At 37.6% G+C, this 20453-nt stretch overlaps 1 protein-coding gene across 2 annotated transcripts; it reads left to right on the forward strand.

Annotated features, from left to right (window-relative positions):
- The first annotated feature begins 1480 nt into the window (after positions 1–1480).
- On the forward strand, positions 1481–20364 carry dnajc7 (DnaJ (Hsp40) homolog, subfamily C, member 7). Of its 2 annotated transcripts, none has more exons than XM_051885539.1 (14): positions 1481–1659; positions 7045–7133; positions 7548–7672; positions 11286–11399; positions 11509–11583; positions 11664–11782; positions 14683–14836; positions 14923–15087; positions 15442–15533; positions 15610–15683; positions 15775–15921; positions 16107–16256; positions 16488–16550; positions 18849–20364. In XM_051885539.1, exons 1-14 carry the CDS (start codon positions 1496–1498, stop codon positions 18884–18886), a joined length of 1569 nt encoding a protein of 522 aa, XP_051741499.1. In that variant the 5' UTR covers positions 1481–1495; the 3' UTR covers positions 18887–20364. The 2 variants fall into 2 exon arrangements, with proteins under 2 accessions (XP_051741499.1, XP_051741498.1); XM_051885538.1 differs by having other exon boundaries at positions 1495–1659; positions 16488–16559.
- Positions 20365–20453: the final 89 nt, after the last annotated feature.

A 20453-nucleotide genomic window follows, 5' to 3' on the forward strand; every position in this document is an offset into this window, starting at 1 on the left:
TTCAGAATTAGGTTGTTTTTATTTTGTCCCATCCACCCAAACACAATTTGGGTGGATGGGACAGTATAATTTTGGGTGATTGGGACAGTGCTTAAATGCTTTGCTAATTAAGAAAATTATTAGCCTTGCAATACAGAACCATTGTATATGCTCTATATGCTCTAAATCAGTGTTCCCAACCATGTGCAAACCCTGATCAACCACTAAAATATTCATGAACTAGATTTTACTAAAGTAAAACAACCAAATTCTGAAAATATAAACATTATAGTTTTTTTTTTTTACTGATCGCAGTAATAATTTTACTGTTGCAGTAATAAAAGGTTTGTGCAGGTTAAATGTGTTTGTCAGCCAGTTAAATGGTGATGTGCCCACCCAACATCTCATCCAAATGTTACCAAAAAAACCCCAAAAAAAACCAAAAAACCAAAAAATTTTGGACCTATAGAATTTTTTTTTTTTTACCTGTTTACTTGATTTTTAAATGTTTTCAATGACTTTTGGACTTCAATCCTTTTTTTGTGGATGGATTTATAAACTGAGAAATAAAGTTGAACAAACATAAACATGGACTCTTAATGATGATGAACAGAAAAGGGAATATTGCATATAAAAATTATATCAAAGTATGAACTAACATGTGCAACACAGTAAATATGCTTACACTACCCTAAATCAATAGAAAGATGTGCTGTCCCAATCATCCAAACATTGCATCCCAATCACCCAAATGTTACCAAAGAAATGTTTTTTGCTCAGTTTACAGAAAAGTGTATGTCACACATCCTTTATACCATTGTGTGTCAATATCCTCAAATGGATAGTTAACATCTTCAGTATTACAGAAATGTTTCATGTGTTGAGCTGATGTTTTTCATTTATGACAAGAAACCTTGCACAAGGCGGAAATTCAAAAAATGTCCCAATCACCCTTAATTCACCCTAACTGAAGGCAGAACATAATTTAACTGAAGTTCACTACACCTAAACACAATATTATGTGTGAAAAATAAAAAAAAGCTTAATGTTTGTTAAAAAATAATAATAATAGCCTATTTGTAGGGCCAAACATTTTAATGTTTTTATTTACATTTTTATTTCTATCTTTTGAGTTTATTTATATTATTTCCGTTTATCCTGTACTCCTTGTAAATCAAAAATACGGTATTTTATCGCCACCTAGTGTTGTAATAACGCATTGTCACCTACGAACTGACCAGTCACGGGAATGAATCAAAATCCTCACTGTTTAAATAAATACATCCAGTTTTTGCACATTATAATAATAGTTATTACAAATGTCAAGAGGGAGATGTGTGTGCAGTCTCTATAGTTTGAAAACAGAGTGTAAGAGTACCATTTTTTGAATTACTCATTCACTTTATCTAAATAGACAAGATACTTCGAGTTAAACTTTTGTACACTTTTATGTTGATGTTTGAAAAATGTTTCTTTACACTATCTTTTCTCATGATCTCGTATCCGTTGACCTACTATGGGCATATTGCGCACGGCTGCGGAAGGCGGAGCTGAAGGCAGTATGAAAGGCACACATGCCTCGTTTCATTCTCCGCCTCTCTACAGCAAAATGGCGACTGTTGACTACGAATCCTCCGTGGATCCAGAGATGGACTTAACCAGCGACGAGGAGTTAGAGAGGTACCCGAAACGAGCAGTCACGTTAATATGAGGGCGGCCGACCCGTCCGTGAGGTAGCTGGGTTTTAGGGAAGCTCCCATCGGGAATACAGATGTATAAGGACCCTGAGATCGTGATTGCCGCATAACTTGAAAATCAAGGGGTGTCCATGGCCTAGTGTGCCAGGCAGCTGCTTTTAGTGTTGGGGTACCTTGCGATTAACCTGGTGTTATTCTTATGTATCTTAAATGAGCTTTGACCTTTTGAAGCGACGATCAAGGGTGTCATGCATCGTATTATTACGGCAGCTGTGCTGTTCGCCGTGACACAGTTTTAGGGTTAGAATTAGGTTGAAGGCAACGTGACATCACAATGCAGAGACGCACTTAAACCCGCACACATGACAGCTGAATCATACAGTCGTTCATCGATGGTATATTGTGGCATCATATATTGGAATCATTAACAGTTGTTGACTGATGCCCTGAGTAGGTGACTACAATACAAAAAAAAACGAATATTCATATGGAGTGTGAGTCTATAGAGGAAATGACGTTCAGCACCTTATCGTAACTTTGGGGGCTACTACTTCTGACGCTTGTGTGGGCATTTTGTCCAAGTTAGAAACACGAACAGATTCGCAGCTTGAAATTAAAATGTATCTCTTAAAGGGACAGTTAACCCCAAAATGTAAACGTTCCGACACACTCGCGTTACTGATTTAAGACATGTTAAGGAGAATGACAACCTCAGTCACCGTTCTGTTTTATTGTAATTTTAGGAAAGAAAGAAAGTGACAGAGGGTGTCACTCCCCAACATTCTGCCTGATATCCGCTTTGATTACCGAATTTTAATTTTGGGTGTACTGTCACTTTAAATATATGTGACGTTTCGATTATATTTATTCATTGCCAGTTTAGGTGGCATTCGAGTCAAGACATTAATCTGGACGCCGAAGCATTGTGTATGAGCGCTAGCTTACAAGAACGAGTCGTTCACTTCTGGAACTTTCGGTTTGTTTAAAGTTTCTATGGGTGGACGCGCGCGTGACGTGAACTTTCAGCGATCGGTTTACTGAACTGTAACTGCACGCGCGAGAAAGTCAACCTCGTGTCTGACATAACTTTCCTCATGCAAAGTGTAGTTAGAGTATTACCTGTCAGACTCACACAGTACTGTAATGCTATAGTACAAACCTGATGTTCTTGGTGAACTTTAAATACTTGACATGAGAAATTATGATTATAATTTGTCTGCTTTTTATGTAGATTTATTTACAGTTCCCCGTGTACTCTAAATATTTGTCATTTGGGCTTTATGAACGTCAAAACCTTAAGAGTCTGGTTCTGGAAGTGAAAATCCCATTCACTTTCTTCACAGAGGAACTGGTTTAAGTATTTGTATGCATATTTTATATCCTCCATCATTTTTTTTAAAATTGGAGAAGGTCTATGTGATTCACAACGCTTAATAGGATTGCAGTTCTTTCCCTCAAAGTTTGTATTGTGATTCACCTCATAGTTGGATGGTTTGGTTCATGGCTTAGAACTCCTTAACAAAGACCTTTTTAAAATCCCTGTGGGGAAAAATACTTCCGGAACCAAGGCTACTGAAAAAGCGAGCAGGGTAAAGTGAACACCAACTATGTTTCAAAATTTAATTGTGCTTCTAAATCTTGTTGTCGGCTCATGTGCCTGCTCTACAAATTATTCACATCATTACGCCATTCTCTCTCAGAAAGCACCAGCCTGGTTTTGGTTTCCAGATAAACTGGAGGGTGTGAACGTGACGTCATCCTGCTGTAGGTCTGAATAAAGCGCTATATTTGCATGACCACACAGGTGGTGTGGGACAAACACTTCACTACAGCTGCTGTCTGTCAGAGGAGAGTGTAGGGTTGAACATTGTTGTGCGATTAAGCAGACTCCGCTGTTGACTCCCCCAAGAATATTCCAGAATATTCAGCTGTGATATGCAAGCAGGTTTTAAGGAAGATGGCATGCTGGCTGACTTTGCAATTGTGACAGGAGGATTGTGAATAATCAAGTTTATTTTTTGTGTCATTTGTGTCAGCGGGTCCTAGTCAGTAGTTTGTAAATTCAAGTCGAACATGATGCCATTGGGGTCTTGGCAGTGTGACCAGATTGAAGATAATCTAGAGAAATCACTCAAGATTGATAAGAGAGGCTCTTTCTTGGATTGAATTGATTTGAATGCCATTATTGTTGTATACAAGTATACAATGATGAAATTAAAAATGCTACTAGGCATTCAAGAAAGGCTCTTAAAGTCTCAAGAATCAAATGAAATTCATTTTCAACATGCATGTTATAGGTCTTATTGTAAATCTATCCATGCATGTTTCATTTGAATAATTTGTTTATGCATTACCTTGCAATGTTTAATCACTCGATCCTCCTGTGAAACAACATATCTGCCTGGTGACGTATGAGCTGGATTAACCAGGGGTGCGTTTCCTGTACAACGACGTAACTCGCTGCTTCACTAGTACCATAGTACGATGCATCATTGAACAAATCAACTAGCTAGATAGTCACACGACCGTTTCCCTAAACCGTATTGTCTCAAACCTGTCGTTCAGCCACATTGGTGAACGAAGTCACGCAGGTGGTGGAGTAATAACTTCTTTAAATGAATCCATTTGAGATCGAATTAATGCTACATTTTTTTTTTTTTTGCAATAAATTACGGACATGGCATCTGAGGACTAATTCTCAATTTAGTTATTTTGCTTTATTTCCACATTCAATCATACAGTTCCTACATACCAGAGCACGTACGCAAATGCACACCCTTCAAAAACAGTGCTTAAAATCTCTTGACAACCTAAAATATGTAAATGACGTTTGTATATATTCGAAATAAAAGATATACATTGTACTTGTCAGTTTGCTTATTTTGCTCAAGATAACGATTTATTAAATTTTGTCATCATTCACTCACCCTCAGGTTGTTCCAAACCTGTATACATTTCTTTGTTCTGTTGAACACAAAGGAAGATATTTGGAAGAATGTTGTTTGTAACCAGGCTGCTTTGGGGCACCATTGACTTCCATAGTAGGAAAAAAAAATACTGTTCAATAAGTCAATGGTGGCCCAAAGCGGCCTGGTTACAAACTTTCTTCAAAATATCTTCTTTTGTTTTCAACAGAACAAAGAAATTTATTCCAGTTTGGAACAACTTGAGGGTGAGTAACTGATGACACAATTTTCATTTTTGGGTAAACTATCCCTTTAAGTCCACAGGTCATAAAAACAAGAGTAGTTTGAGATGCAGTTTGCGAATGTTCGTTTGAACTATGGTTTCGGGAAACACCAAATCGTTGAACTGTTAGTAATGACAGAAATTGCGACGTCAATTGGCTATCGATGCTTTTGGGAAACGCACCCCAGGTCATTGAAAAGAACTGACACGCAAGAATGTTTATTTTGTAGCTTTACTAACATTATCATTTTTGTATAGAAAAGAACCACATACAGATTCTTTAATAGATTTGTGTAAAAATAACAGCACCTTTCCTTTAAGAAATATTGTGTCAAAAATCATCTTCATATTGTCATAGAATGTGTTGAACTGTTTCCGAATGCCCCACTTAAGTTTTACTCTTCAGTATAGATGGGTAAAGTATAAGCTGGTAATGTGACACTTGTTCTCCAGTCTTCTTTTAATGTATGCTGCCCTGCATTGTTTCCCAGAATGCACTCCATCCCACCTGACTCTATGCATCTGTGTGCTGTTTGATTGATTTAAAACAGACACCATTGGTTGGTATTGGAGGATAATCTGACTTTGTACACTTCCAACAGACAGCTATAGTTCAGAACATAATGTATTCATTAAATACACACACACACCCTTTTAATGTTGTGTTGTAGTATCTGTTACTCCTGAGTCCTGTATAGGCAGGTATTCTGATTCTTGTGTCCTGACAATGCAGCCCATTCTTCAGAGGTCTTAGATTTTCGAAATGTGATATGCATGTGCCAGCAGCATTTTCTGATCTGTATCCTCTGTTTTTTGTGAGGACCTGTGCCATATGTATGTCCCGCAGCACAAAGAGGATCTTCTGTTTGAAATGTTTTTAACAGCCGCACTAGAGCTGCACGATTCTGGATAAATTGAGAATCACAATTTTGCTTCAGTCTATTTAAAATGTATAATTAATCTGAATTATTTAGAAAAAAAAAATGTTTAAATGAATGATGCAATGATTCACCCTTAAATACTTCATTTGTTTCATGATGAATCAGTGTTTTTGAACCACTCTCTTGAATGAATGATTCACTGACATGCATTTTTAAGTCACTTGTCGCCACCTGGTGGTGTATAGATGTAGATGATATAATCGTTATTTGAAGCGGCAAGTTACTTTCAAAAGATGATTTTGATCGCTTCTGTAGACATCAGTGTTTTATCTTTAAGGCCTGCTGAAGTGTCTTGGAACGCGCAGTATTATTCAATGTGTTGACGTCATTTTAACTGAAACGGGAATATATCGAACAGCCCCGCCCCTTTTTTAAAATAGCCAAAAGCGTTTTGTTTATATTACAGCTCAGCCAGAGCCGTTAAACTCAGTAAAACCTCTGTTTCCTTTTAATATCTAGCCATTTATCCTCCTAATCTCCTCTATATCACTTTCAAACACAGCATTCTGTGCAGAATTCAAATGGGTCCGATACCTTACGTGGTCTGAGCCGACTCGCGGATATGATCCACTCTGTGCTCTTGTGTCCCTGGGCCAGAGCGGACTGTGCTCGCGCTGCGGCAGTTCACATGACACTAACGCGAAAACGGACTTCATTCGCATCTATGGAAAGCATATTTACACTGTCTGAATCGTTCCCTATTCTCTATATAGTGCACTATGTGCCATTCACCAAACTAGTAAATGTGTGAACAAATGACCGATTTCAGCTGCAGCTTCAGCATCTGTTTATAGTGTAGGATGGGGCGGGACTTCCGATTCTAGAGAGCATTTGATTGGACAGAAGATTTGATGAGAATTTGAAGTGCGATTGTGATGTCATGTAAATCCGTGATCCATTTTAAGAAGTGAGAGACTAAGTTTTGAATGCTTATATCTCCTAAATGCGAATTTTGTCATTGTTTTGGAACACACCAGCTTATTCATAAACATAAGGCTAACATATTTATACTAAAAGCTAAACTTAAATTTTGATTTCAGGGGGACTTTAAATATAAATTTTAATCCCAGTACTTCTGTGATATGAATATTTATTACACAGATACTGTGTTTGAAAAGACTGCTGGTGAATCGGTTTCATAACTACACATGATAACTGCTGTCTCTGGGACCGCAGCAGTGCAGATCTGAATGTTCTGGTGTAATTTTATCACTTTTGTTTGTGTGTTGAATCTGTAGGGAAGCTGAAGGCTTCAAAGAGCAGGGAAACGCATATTATGTCAAAAAGGACTACGCTGAAGCTTTCAACTTCTACACCAAGGCCATCGGTAAGAACCCTTAAAAGTGTACTAGGCTGTCTGTCTAGTGTTTATACCGTTCTCATCGCATCTTCGCTGTCTGTAGGCATCATAAAGGCAATGCAAAAGATGTCTACACTAAGCTTTCTGTAGGCATCTTTTGCATTGCCTTTATGTGCTGGTTTTTTCCTACACGCTTCTGATTCATATGCTGCCCTCAGATTAGACTTAATGTTCACTCATAAGCACATGATTTCTCTTTTCTCCACACGTTTTCTTTGAAGCCATAACGTAATTACCCAAACAGATTTTGTCATAGCAACCACTTGTATTAGAAAGAAAAAGGTCACCAAAACCTATAACAGTTGTAACAAAAATAACCTTTTTACTCTTATTGTTTACTGAAGTGTCTGTCTACATCTTCTGTTTGTGTCCTTTTAACAGACCTGTGCCCGAAAAATGTCAGTTACTACGGCAACCGTGCAGCCACATTGATGATGCTGAGTCGCTACAGAGAGGCACTGGAGGACTCCCAGCAGGCTGTGCGACTAGATGACACCTTTATGAAGGTGAGGTGTCAAGGGTTGGAGCCCTTTTGACATTCTGAGCATTTAGGATCTCAAAAAGTTCAAGTTGGAGCCATGGTCTAGCTCAGGGTTTCCCTAAACTGAGGTTTATGAGGGAACTGCAGGGGGGTACGTGAGTTGATAGCTAATAATTAAAGGTGCAGTAGGTGATTCTCTACAGGAATTTTTTTTGTTATACTGGTTGAAAGTCTCATCATGTCCTGATAACAATCACTGTCAAACGTTCTAAATGTATTTTTTCTTTAAAATGTAAATTGTCTCTGGAGGGCATAGGGCTGATTGAAGGAATGGTCATCCAGTCAATATATTCGGTCCGAATGAAGTAATTCGATGTCCTACGCAAAGTATGTTTTTACATAACCTTGCGCACCCTGTTAACGCAGACATCGTTCATCATCAGCGCGTGTTATGCTATGCAGTTTATGTAGACAGACATCAGTCCGCAAACAAACAGCAGCCACCTTTTACAGCTCCTACCAAATCAAAATAACAAGCTTATGCTGCGTTCACGCCATAACTACTGTAATTAAGAGATGGCAACCCGTGACGTTCTAACCAGAGCTGTTCAGTCAGTCTCTGATTTATGCTTTTCTATGTCAACAGTATCAACACCGAAATGAATCTGCAAGAGTGAGGTACAAGCTCTCTAAGTTGTTTACGTTCATTGTTATTGTAATGTTATGTGCTTTGAGACATGAGGTAGTTTAACGCCATCTCTTGTGACGCTTTGCCAGCTGTCTGTGTGCGCGTTCTTGTGTTTTGGAGGAGGCGTGGCTTTGGACGGCATTTGCAAGGGAGGGAGGGATCGTATGCTTTCAATGCTAGCAGGCTAACGTTAGCATTTCCAGATCACCTACTGCACCTTTAATGATCTCGTAAAAGAATGTCAAGCATTAAAATAATTTTAAAATAAAAACGCAAATAAAATGCTTACTAAAAGAGATTTGTTTACCTGCATGTCATGTGACTGTTAAAGGGATAGTTCACCCAAAAATGAAAATTTGATGTTTATCTGCTTACCCCCATTGCATCCAAGATGTAGGTGACTTTGTTTCTTCAGTAGAACACAAATTATGATTTTTAAGTACAACCGTTGCAGTCTGTCAGTCTTAATGCAGGTCAATGGGAGCCCCATCTATAAGAGTCAAAAAAACATGCACAGACAAATCCAAATTAAACCCTGCGGCTCGTGACGACACATTGATGTCCTAAGACACGAAACGATCAGTTTGTGCGAGAAACCGAACAGTAATTCTATCATTTTTTACCTCTAATACACCACTATGTCCAACTACCTTGAGCGCACGCACGGCATCCGGTGCGTGAGGTGTGTAACGTTACGCGCTCTGGCGTAGTTTAAAGGATTAGTCCACTTTCAAATAAAATTTTCCTGATAATTTACTCACCCCCATGTCATCCAAGATGTTCATGTCTTTCTTTCTTTGGTCAAAAAGAAATTAAGGTTTTTGATGAAAACATTCCACTATTATTGTCCTTATAGTGGACTTCAATGGCCTCCAAACGGTTTAAGGTCAAAATTACAGTTTCAGTGCAGCTTCAAAGGGCTTTAAACGATACCAGACGATGAATAAGGGTCTTATCTAGCGAAATGATCTGTCATTTTCGAAAAAAATACAAACACAAAAAAAGCTTACGCTGTATGTCCTACGCCTTCCCTATTCAACTTACGGAAAATGCGTTGTGAAGTGAAGTTGTATAGGGAAGGCTTAGGACATACAGCTTAAGCTTTTTGAAGAATACAGAAAGTGGAAGCATGTGCAATGCGATCATTTGTGTTTGTATTTGAATTTTTTTAGAAAATGACCGATCGTTTCGCTAGATAAGACCCTTATTCCTCGTCTGGTATCGTTTAAAGCCCTTTGAAGCTGCACTGAAACTGTCATTTTGACCTTCAACTGTTTGGAGACCATTGAAGTCCACTATAAGGAGAATAATCCTGGAATGTTTTCATCAAAAACCTTAATTTCTTTTCGACCGAAGAAAGAAAGAGATGAACATCTTGGATGGTGAGTAAATTATCAGGAAAATTTTATTTGAAAGTGGACTAATCCTTTAAACTACGCCAGAGCGCATGTTACACACCTCGCGCACCGGATGCCGTGCGTGCGCTCAAGGCAGTTGGACATAGTGGTGTATTAGAGGTAAAAAATAATATAAATACTGTTCGGTTTCTCGCACAAACCGATCGGTTCGTGTCTTAGGACATCAATGTGTCGTCACGAGCCGCAGGGTTTAATTTGGATTTGTCTGTGCATGTTTTTTTGACTCTTATAGATGGTGTTCCCATTGACCTGCATTAAGACTGACAGACTGCAACGGTTGTACTTAAAAAATCATAATTTGTGTTCTACTGAAGAAACAAAGTCACCTACATCTTGGATGCCATGGGGGTAAGCAGATAAACATCAAATTTTCATTTTTGGGTGAACTATCCCTGTAACCGGCATCAGAGAACCGTGAATGTGTTGTTAAATTATTTAAATATTATTTTAAAATATCAGGGAGTACTTAAGTAAATATTAGTGATGCACTGAAATTCAGCAAATGAAAATTTTAGCTGAAACAGCAATTTTCAGTTTCGGCCAAAATGGTTTTGGAGGACTGAAATCTTTCACTGAAACAGTGAAATTTAAGATTTAATTTGTGCATCTTTTTGACTTTAAATGCTCCTTTTTTTTCTTTTTTTTTTTTTTTTATAAACCAAGAGCATTTGCTTTTAAAGATGTCCACAATCCACATCCATTTCATTTTATTTAGAAAATATAGCTCTAGAGAAGAGGATTTTGCTAAATATACACTAGCGTTAAAAAGTTTAGGGTTGGTAAGATTTTTAAAATAAGTCTCTTCTGCTCACCAAGGCTGCATTTATTTGATCAAAATACAGTAAAAACAGTAATATTGTGAAATATTAATATAACTTAAATTAACTGTTCTATTTTAATGTTTTAAGTTGTAATTTATCCCTGTAATGGCAATGCTGAATTTTCAACATCATTACTCCAGTCTTCATTGTCACATGATCCTTCAGAAATCATTCTAATAAATGCCGCCTTGTTGAGAAGACACTTCTTTCAAGTGTTTGTTTTTTTTTTTTTTTTTTTTACAGCCACTGTTTAAATGTTTACATTTAAACAACAGATTGTAGTAGGACAAATTCTATTATTAAAAAGGCCAATTTTTATATAGACTTATGTGCAATTTTAATGTTTGTACAACTCTGGTTTTAGTTGAATAAAATTGATTAAACAAATGTGATGAAATGGTTATTAAACTTTATTTTTGGTTTCTGTTTTTAATGAAAGCTTTAATTTCAGTTCAGTTAAATAGTAAAAAAAAAAAAAAAAATGTTGGTGCATCACTAATAAATATTATTGGTCAAAGGCGTTCGTCTGGGGGAAAAAAAAAAAGTTTGGAATGCATGAACTGATAATGTATATCTTGAATGCAATGCAAGTCGCATTGGATAAAAGCATCTGCCAAATGCATAGATGCACAATTTAAAAACACTCAAAAGCATGCTGACTACATTTACTCTATATTTTACATGACTCATCGTTATCATTCTGTTCCACAGGGCCACATGCGTGAGGGCAAGTGCCACCTGCTGCTTGGCAATGCTATGGCCGCCAGCCGCTGCTTACAGAAGGTTCTAGAGCTGGAACCAGACAACAGCCAGGCCCAGCAGGAGGTAGAGTGACCATAAATACCACTCACAGACACAGTCATGTCTCGTTGCAGACATCCATGATTTGGCAGGTGTCATTCAAAAGGCCTCTGACCTCCTGTGTCTCTTGCAGCTGAAGAACGCAGAGTCCATCTTGGAGTATGAGCGCATGGCTGAGATCAGCTTTGAAAAGCGAGACTTCAGGATGGTGAGGGTGTTCCTTGTTGCTCTTCTAGCTGCTGCCGGTCTGATTTACAGATAAATATATGACTGTCTGTCTCTCTGTAGGTGGTGTTCTGTATGGATCGGGCATTAGAGTCTGCATCTGCATGTCACAGGTTCAAGGTGTTGAAAGCAGAGTGTCTGGCGCTGCTGGGCCGCTACCCAGAGGCCCAATCTGTTGCTAGGTAATAGCATTACAGTATTATGGAAATTGTTTAGTAGTGGTCAACAAATATGGGGTTGTTCAAATGCCAATATTGATATCTAAAGAACATTAGCTTTAAAGGGACATGAAACCCTAAAACACATTTTTTTTTTTGTGTTTTAAAAGATATGTACAGGTTGCACAATGAAAACAACAATAGCATTCATTATTATTATTATTATTATTATTATTATTATTATTAAGGGGAAAGTGTTTTTTCAGAGCCATTTCGTTCTTCTGGTATAAAAAGCAAAGTTGAACTAATGTCACAAAAAGTGAGATATGCGTTAATCTGAAGTGGTTATTGGCTGGCTGTAAGTACACGTCTACGTCATCAGTTTCTGAGCTTTTCTTCGCATTCATTTATAAGACTGAACTCTTTTAATCCAGTCACTGTGCTGTATTATGCAAGAAATTACATTACAGCAGAGAATTCAAATGTTCGTTCACCTCTCCTGTTCAGCTTTGTGTTTGGCTACATGTCGTAAGTATGTTTCCTCAGTACAGTAGCACAAAAGTGTTGTTTGCATTTTCCCCATGATGTGATCAGACCTGGAGTTTGACTACCAATGAATGGAAGATATGACTAACAATATTTAATATGTTAGAACACGCGGTGCGTGCGTAAGAGCAGTTTAACAGCACTCACAGCGTGGGCAACAGTTCATATCCAGAACGGAGCAGGTGTGTTTCATGTTTTCACAGACGTATTTCGCATACTCTCCTGCTGCAAACATTAACCAGCACTGTATGTGCACACATTTCCTCATGTCGTTTTCAAATTAATTATATATATGTGCACATAAGGATACTAATACAGCCATACTTCTGATCTTGAACTCGGTGACACGATGGATTATTCTGAAGACAATGATGTAGACCGAAAATTCAAAAAAGAATGGACAAAAAGTAACTATGTCTTTATTCATTCTGTGTTGAACTTATGTATGTCATTTGTTTAGAGATTGTAGTGCTCGTGAATGCAGTTGGGTAGTAACAAAGTACATTTACTTTATGTTTACTTGAGTAAATTTTTGGAAAATTTGTATTTTTAAGAGTAGATTTAAATGCGGGTACTTTTACATTTTACATTTCTAATTGAAAAAAAAATGTACTTCGTTATGCTGTGCGATATTCCTTTCATTTTTATTTTAATGCAATGCGTGTTAAGACATGCGTAGGTTATTCTAAGTGCGCTGTCTCTCTTTTCTGGGGCATGAGCGATACCCCATTCACAAGTGAATCACTCTATTGAGTTAATTCTGTTCAAAGACTTCATCAAACAAGTTGGTGGAACTGTCTAAATTGGTTCGCGAATCAGTTTGAATTATTTGTTCCGTTCCCTGCACGCACTGAATCGTCTGAAGCGGTTTCTCACTTTGAGCCGTAACAGTAAATTTTAGAACATCAAGAGCGTTAGATATAGTGGTCGTTGACCTAGTCAATTGAAAGCAAATCTGTAAATGCATCCTATTGTTTGCCAGCAATGAAGATCTTTATTAATGAACATCTGCATATGCTGTCTGTGAACAAATCTACAGCTATAACATTCGTTTTCATTTCACAATACATTTTACAACCAAACCGATTATTATGCTAAGTACATGATAGCACTACTACAAAGTATTACAGTACCAGGATTTTGGACACCTTAATTTATACAATAAATACTGTACCATTGTTAACAGAGTATAAAATGGACATCCACCAACTCCTGTTTTGGCGTTTTTAGCTAGCTTCTTGTAGTTTTTTCATTGGATTCTTTTTTTTTTTTTTTTTTTTTTTTTTTTTTTACTCTTACTCAAGTAACTATTAAGATTATTACTTTTACTCAAGTAAACATTTCTATAAGTACTTGTACTTTTACTTGAGTACAGTTTTGGATACTCTACCCACCTCTGCGTAAACGTAATAAAAAATATTATTATAGGCCTGCAAAGTTATTATAAAAATATTATATAGGCCTGCAAAGTTATAACGCTGAATTGATATTTCTAAGAATAATTTATCAGAATGTATTTGATTTGTTCATGATAGTTGCTTGTAGTCCGTAATGAGTTTTTTGTGAGTTTGTTGTCGTAGTTATAGGGGTTCATTTATGTATTTAAAAAATACTAGTTATATTAAAAATAATCATTTTAATATTCAGTTGTCTGTATAATGAGTGTGTTGTAGGTCTGTGTTCTATTGGTTTTCTCCCCTCTTCACCCACTTTTCCACAGCTTTACACGCATATTTCTTCAGTCTTTTTCAAATCTGAGGTGTGAACAGCCAGACTAAAACAGGGGGGTTTCATGATTCTTTAACGTTTACATAAAATGGTTCAATGATAGCAAATGAAACGCATCAAATTTCTCTTAAAAGCCCATTAACAGAAAGTGTCCTTTTTAAAAAAAAAAAAAAAAAAAAAGCTTACCAGGAAAACAGCCTTTGGTTCTGATCTGTATCAGAACCAAAGGCCTATATATGCTTATTTAGCAAAGATACATTTAATTGATATAGTGACAAATCTTTTATAACATTAATAATGTCTTCACTATTTCAAATAAATGCTGTTCTTTTGAACTTCTTCAGCATTGATGATGATAATAATAAATGTTTCTTGAGCAGTGAATCAGCAGTGTATGTGGGAAAAAATGTTGGTCTATGTTAATGTTTTATTACTATGCTAAATCATTGGCCAAGCTGCTTGATCAGCCAAGCACAAGTCTGAATATTCAGACTGTACATTTTCTATATATTATAGCCATTGTATCAACTGTTGCCCACATTGTTTTTTTTCATCGTTCATTGAAAAATCCATATCATTTAGCCAATAATGTATTTTTTTTTTTTTTTTTTTTCCTTTTTTTTCTGACTCTTGCTGTTTTGTACCTTCAGTGACATATTGCGGATGGATTCCACAAATGGCGATGCCCTCTACGTGCGGGGATTATGTCTGTACTATGAAGACTGCATTGATAAAGCTGTGCAGTTTTTCATTCAAGCACTGCGCATGGCACCAGACCATGAGAAGGCCCGTCTGGCCTGCAGAGTAAGTGCAGCATTACTTTGGAGTTTTAACTGATTGCGTCTGAGAATTCAAATTAAATGTGCCGTGTCTGTGTTTTTCTGTTGTAGAATGCTAAAGCCCTAAAGGCGAAGAAAGAGGAAGGCAACAAAGCTTTTAAAGAGGGCAGCTATGAGGAAGCATATGACCTATACTCTGAGGCGCTGACCATCGACCCAAATAACATCAAAACCAACGCCAAGCTATACTGCAACCGAGCCACTGTTGGATCCAAGGTCAGCCTTTGATTTACTTCTTGTTTTGGAGTTGTACTTGTGTATATTTTGTTTGAATGCATTCTCAGTGTTGGAGTGCCCCACAAGGCCAAACACAAGACCTTTTTCCTGTTCTGAAACTGGGTCAAGTGTGTCTCTCTCATTTTTGTCTTTGTTTCTCTCTCTCTCTCTCTCTCTCTCTCTCTCTCTCTCTCTCTCTCTCTCTCTCTCTCTCTCTCTCTCTCTCTCTCTCTCTCTCTCTCTCTCTCTCTCTCTCTCTCTCTCTCTCTCTCTCTCTCTCTCTCTCTCTCTCTCTCTCTCTCTCTCTCTCTCTCTCTCTCTCTCTCTCTCTCTCTCTCTCTCTCGTGTCTTCAGTTAAACAAACTGGAGCAGGCCATTGAGGACTGCACAAAGGCTATTAAACTGGATGAGACCTATATTAAGGCTTATTTGAGAAGAGCCCAGTGGTAGGTTTGTAGTTCTTTCTACCCACTTTAAAAGGTTGTTTTTCTGTTATGTTAATCTGTGCATTTTGTATTGTAGTTACATGGACACACAGCAGTATGAAGAGGCTGTCAGAGATTATGAGAAGGTTTATCAAACAGAGAAGACTAAAGGTGTGTGTGTGTCCATCTTGATTGTACATCAAAATGATTTCATGTCCCTTAAAGATGTGCCAAATCTCACTTCATCTGTGGTGTTTTTCAGAACACAAGAACCTGTTGAAGAACGCTCAGTTAGAGCTGAAGAAAAGCAAAAGAAAAGATTATTATAAGGTTCTGGGGGTGGATAAAAACGCCACTGAAGATGAAATCAAGAAAGCCTACCGCAAACGAGCGCTGATGCACCACCCGGGTACGTATTTAATTGAAAGAATCCCAGCGTTTTCTCCTTATACAATCTATATCTGCAAATTCCCATGACATTACTCATAAATCTGTTCTATAATCAGTACTGGGAGCACCAGCATGTAGGAAAGTCCTCAAGTTGTTTTTTCTTTCTAATTCTCTAATGCAGTCTCTCTGTTGTATTTTTCAAAGACCGACACAGTGGAGCGAGTGCTGAGGTGCAGAAAGAGGAAGAGAAAAAGTTTAAGGAGGTGGGAGAGGCCTTCACTGTGCTCTCTGACCCCAAGAAGAAGTCCCGCTATGACAGCGGCCACGACCTGGAGGATGATGACATGAACATGGGTCTGTCTCCATCACACATTCAGGCTCTTGTTCTTTCTCTTTCTGTCAACAACATTTTTTTTTTTTTTTTGAATATGAATTTCACTACATTTAATGTTTTATGCTTTATTACTTAGTACTGTTGTTAAGTTTTATGTGTAACTTAAGCTTAAATGAACAAAACTTGCATCTATGTTGGCATGTGGTGATTAATGATTTTACGTGTCTTTTTTTGTTTTTGTTGTCTTTCAGACTTTGATGCCAACAACATCTTCAAAGCGTTCTTTGGTGGCCCCGGTGGGTTCAGTTTCGAAGGTAATTCATGTAAGGCAGTGCTTTTTTTTACTTCTCTTCATAATCATTCATTATTCAGATGTTTAGACTGAACGATAAACCATTGAATTACACTAGCGTTCAAAACTTTGGGGTCGGTACGATTTTAAAATGTATTTGAAAGACTTTCAATTTTGCTCACCAAGAAATCGTTTAATTAATCAAATACATTTTACATTGTGAAAATATTTCACAATATTGGTTTTCTATTTTAATGTATTTTAAAATGTAATTTATCCCTCAGATGGCAAAGCTGCCATCACTCCAGCATCATTACTCCAGTCTTCAGTGTCACATGATCAGGCAGAAAACATTCTAATATGCAGATTTGATGCTCAAAAAACATTTCTTATTATTAGTCCTTATTGTCAAGCCCTGTCCAGTGCAGTGGCACAGTAATCGCATGCCGTTTTCCTGTAATAAAGTAGGAAACAACTTGTACTTTTTCTTACATATACAATTTAGTTTTAATCCAAATGATGCATGTGTGCTGAGTGAGCGATCAGCAGTCAAGAGCATGAAACAGCGCTCTCTTTTACTGTCAGTTGATGTTAGTAATATGTGCCTTGTTTTACTTTCTTTGCTCTTGACATATCCAACCGAACTACAAGCTTTACATAAAAAAAAATCCGACGTATGTGGAAAGAGATGCGCTCGACAAGCTCTTGCGTCTGTGCCACTGCGCGCTCAATCCACTCCATGTGTTTGTCTCCATGTCTATATAGGCATGAATATTAATTTGTTTTATTGTTCTATTAATTAGATGCATTTACTTCATAGACATCCTTCTCTGAGAACTATATACAATATACTCTTGTCTTCCCAGTTGTCCACTTCCTTTGTCTGGACATAAACACTGTAACGTTACATATGCTGTGTAGTATCGAAGCATTTTATTGAGTAAAGGCCAGTTCACACTAAGAACTAGAGTGTTGTCAAAAGTACCGACTTTAAAAATGTGATGCTTTGAGCGGTGTTGAGCGGATTCGTAAACGCCTCTGATTGGCCGTTGTGTTGATGTGCTCATTGGATATGTCTGTGATTGGCTTCAATGATCAACGCTGTAAAAACGTTGTAAATAGTCATCAATGACGCTCTTCACTGAGCGCTTACACAGATACACACGGGAGAGTTTGAAAGCGGGTGTCTATCGAGGACCAGTCCGCCAATCACGATACGATGAGCATGTGAACACAATGGCCAAAAGAGGTGTTTACGAATCCGCTCAAATTTCAGTACCGATTGGTACCAAAGTCAGTACTTTTGACAACTCTACTAAGAATGATAACTATAAAGATAACGATAAAGATATAGTTCTAAAAATCATTCTGAATATAATATAATAGCAGAGTCCACGCCACCGCGATAACGATATAGAGAAACGATATTGTTGGGATCACTTTCGGAACGTTTTTTTCTAGCTGTTGAACGATAAAACACTGACAGCCAATCAGAATCCAATCTAATTTAAGTGCTCGCGCAGTTAAAATGGCAAACGCCATTGCGGAGAAGTTAATCGCAGAGGTCCAGAAAATGCCACCACTGTTTGACAATTCAAACCCCCTTTTCAAAGATACATTTAAGAAAATGGATATGGAAAACAATTGGTCATACCCTCAGAATAAATGGTGAGAAGTATTAATGATGAGTCATTATGCCAGGCTAGCAAACATTGTAACATAATTACCTCAGGTATCCAGCGCTAGTTTCGAAAACATGTTGTCTTGCTTTCTTTGAAGCTGCAGTGAAAAAGACTAGGTGTTGTTTTTATTCATCTATTGACTTCGTCAGCTAAATTCACTGTTAGATTAGATCGATTACACTAGCTATTCACTCGAAACATAGCATGCTGAGGACATCTGCTGGTTAAAGCCATGTAAATGCAACAAGAACGGCAAAAACATGTTGAACACTTTGAAACCGCAGTGCGTGAGATTAGAATAAACAGACTGTTATCGTTCATTGGTGTGGACGCAAATATAGTTATCGTTATAGTTCTCGTTCTTGGTGTGAACGGGCCTTAAGAGTACATGAGCGCACTGTCACTTGATTAATTAAATGCATCCTTTCTGAATAAAAATTAATTTATTTAAAAAAGAAAATCTTACTGACCCCAAACTTTTCATGTTATGTGTACATATCTTAAATTAAGGCAACAATAAAAATACTGTATCTGCAATGATTTTTGTAGCTCATTAGTAATTCATAACATTTACTTCACTTCTTCTTTTTTTTCATAGTCCCTTAACATTTTGTCCCTCTTCTTTTTTTGTTCTGCAGCATCTGGACCAGGAAATTTCTTCTTCCAGTTCGGTTAGCTTGGCAGATTCCAGCATGTATGCAGTAGTTCCACAACCCCTGAATTCCCCTGAACCGGACTGCTCCCCTTCATCCCTGCTCTCTGATGTACTACTACACTCTGGTGTAACGGTCCTTCGGGCCCCACAGTTGGACCTGCGTCTGTGCCATTGACTTGTTTTACTGCTTACGCACAAAGACAACAACGGCAGGGGCATGACCATTCTGTACCAGAAAAACAACATGATGCATTGCACAATTCTCTCTCTGATCAGTGTCCTTTTTGGCCCTTGTAATCCAGCTCTAGTTTTATTTCGTTTTTTATTTTTAATCTACTATATCGAATGTACCCGACTGCATTGTCATTTTCACATTCATTATTTTGAAAATCAATTTTGAATTTTTCAGTTCTCAAAAGCTGCGACCACAAATTGAGTTGATGTTGGGGGGGAACATAAGAAGGCAAATCTGCCTGCCGTTTCTCCCTGACACTGCATAGGAGTACGTAATACTCTAATTTCATTTCCCATCAGCCCCCTAGACAGCCCCTCTACCAAGCCTTTTACTGATTCACATAGTCCAAATCCAAAGGAAGTCAGAAAAAACACGGGTTATTTCAAGAATTCATTACTGCTAGTGACATATAGATTGTTTAAATGTGTATAAAGCCAGAATTCACACAGATATATTTATGCAACATTGCAAACCATTTTAAAGACCTCGGTAAATATATGTGAATGCAGTGCCTCATGCCAAAACTCATCGTAAGAATAACGCTGGTTCTCATTCGACAATTCCCGGCATGCATTTGGATTGTTGGACTACTGCATACAGAGGTTCAGGGAGAGCGAGTTCATTGGAGCACCTGTTGGCCAGGCCCCTCTCTGTAAGGTTCATTTGTCAATGTTGCCATTCAACCCTTTGCTGCATTGTACATTTTACTGGAATGTAAAGTGTTTCTTTGTGTTGATAGTTTATGACTGTTTAATTTTTTTTAACTATGAAATACACTCACTTTTTTGATATGTATATTTATTGTAAATTCGCTGGATGTGAGCTTCGGACGGATGGGTGATCTTTAAATACACTAGGATCTGCACTCTTATAGGTTAAACCCAGGGAGAGACTAGCACTCTTATCATCTTCTGAATTAGAGAGCCTCCGGAGGGAATAATGTCAGAATTGATCTGGTTATTTGTGGACTCACACACAGTGTATGTAATATTGATCTATGTAAACTGCAGGCATGATCAGTGAGCCATGTTTGGTGATCTCTCCCATTTTAATTAAATGTTCCTTGTTTATTTGACCTGACCGTGTACTAAAACGTTTTGTCTGGAATACTTTCATATTGTTTATCTTGAAAGATCTTCAGTGTATTCAAACGTCAACGTCCATGCTGACTTTGCTCACTCCGCTGGAACAGTCTTGACTATGGACCGTTTTTAAAAAGCCATGTAAATAAAGTAAGCCTCTTTCTGTTTTCCCCTTCACCAAAGGCTTAACTTCTCTGTCTCTGTTTACTACATTGTATATTTTTTTTTTTTTTTTTTTTTTTTTAAGGATTAATTTACGTCACCAGGGATG

Source organism: Ctenopharyngodon idella, chromosome 3, assembly GCF_019924925.1.
Source record: "Ctenopharyngodon idella isolate HZGC_01 chromosome 3, HZGC01, whole genome shotgun sequence".
Classification (NCBI taxonomy): Eukaryota; Metazoa; Chordata; class Actinopteri; order Cypriniformes; family Xenocyprididae; genus Ctenopharyngodon; species Ctenopharyngodon idella.

Bases quoted from the DNA above. Each gene is read 5' to 3' on its own strand.
- dnajc7 (XM_051885538.1), top strand. From the start codon at position 1,496: ATGGGCATATTGCGCACGGCTGCGGAAGGCGGAGCTGAAGGCAGTATG. The intron at 11,783-14,682 runs GTAATAGCATTA...TTGTACCTTCAG, and splicing joins GAGGCCCAATCTGTTGCTAG to TGACATATTGCGGATGGATT. The intron at 15,684-15,774 runs GTGTGTGTGTGT...GGTGTTTTTCAG, and splicing joins TCAAACAGAGAAGACTAAAG to AACACAAGAACCTGTTGAAG.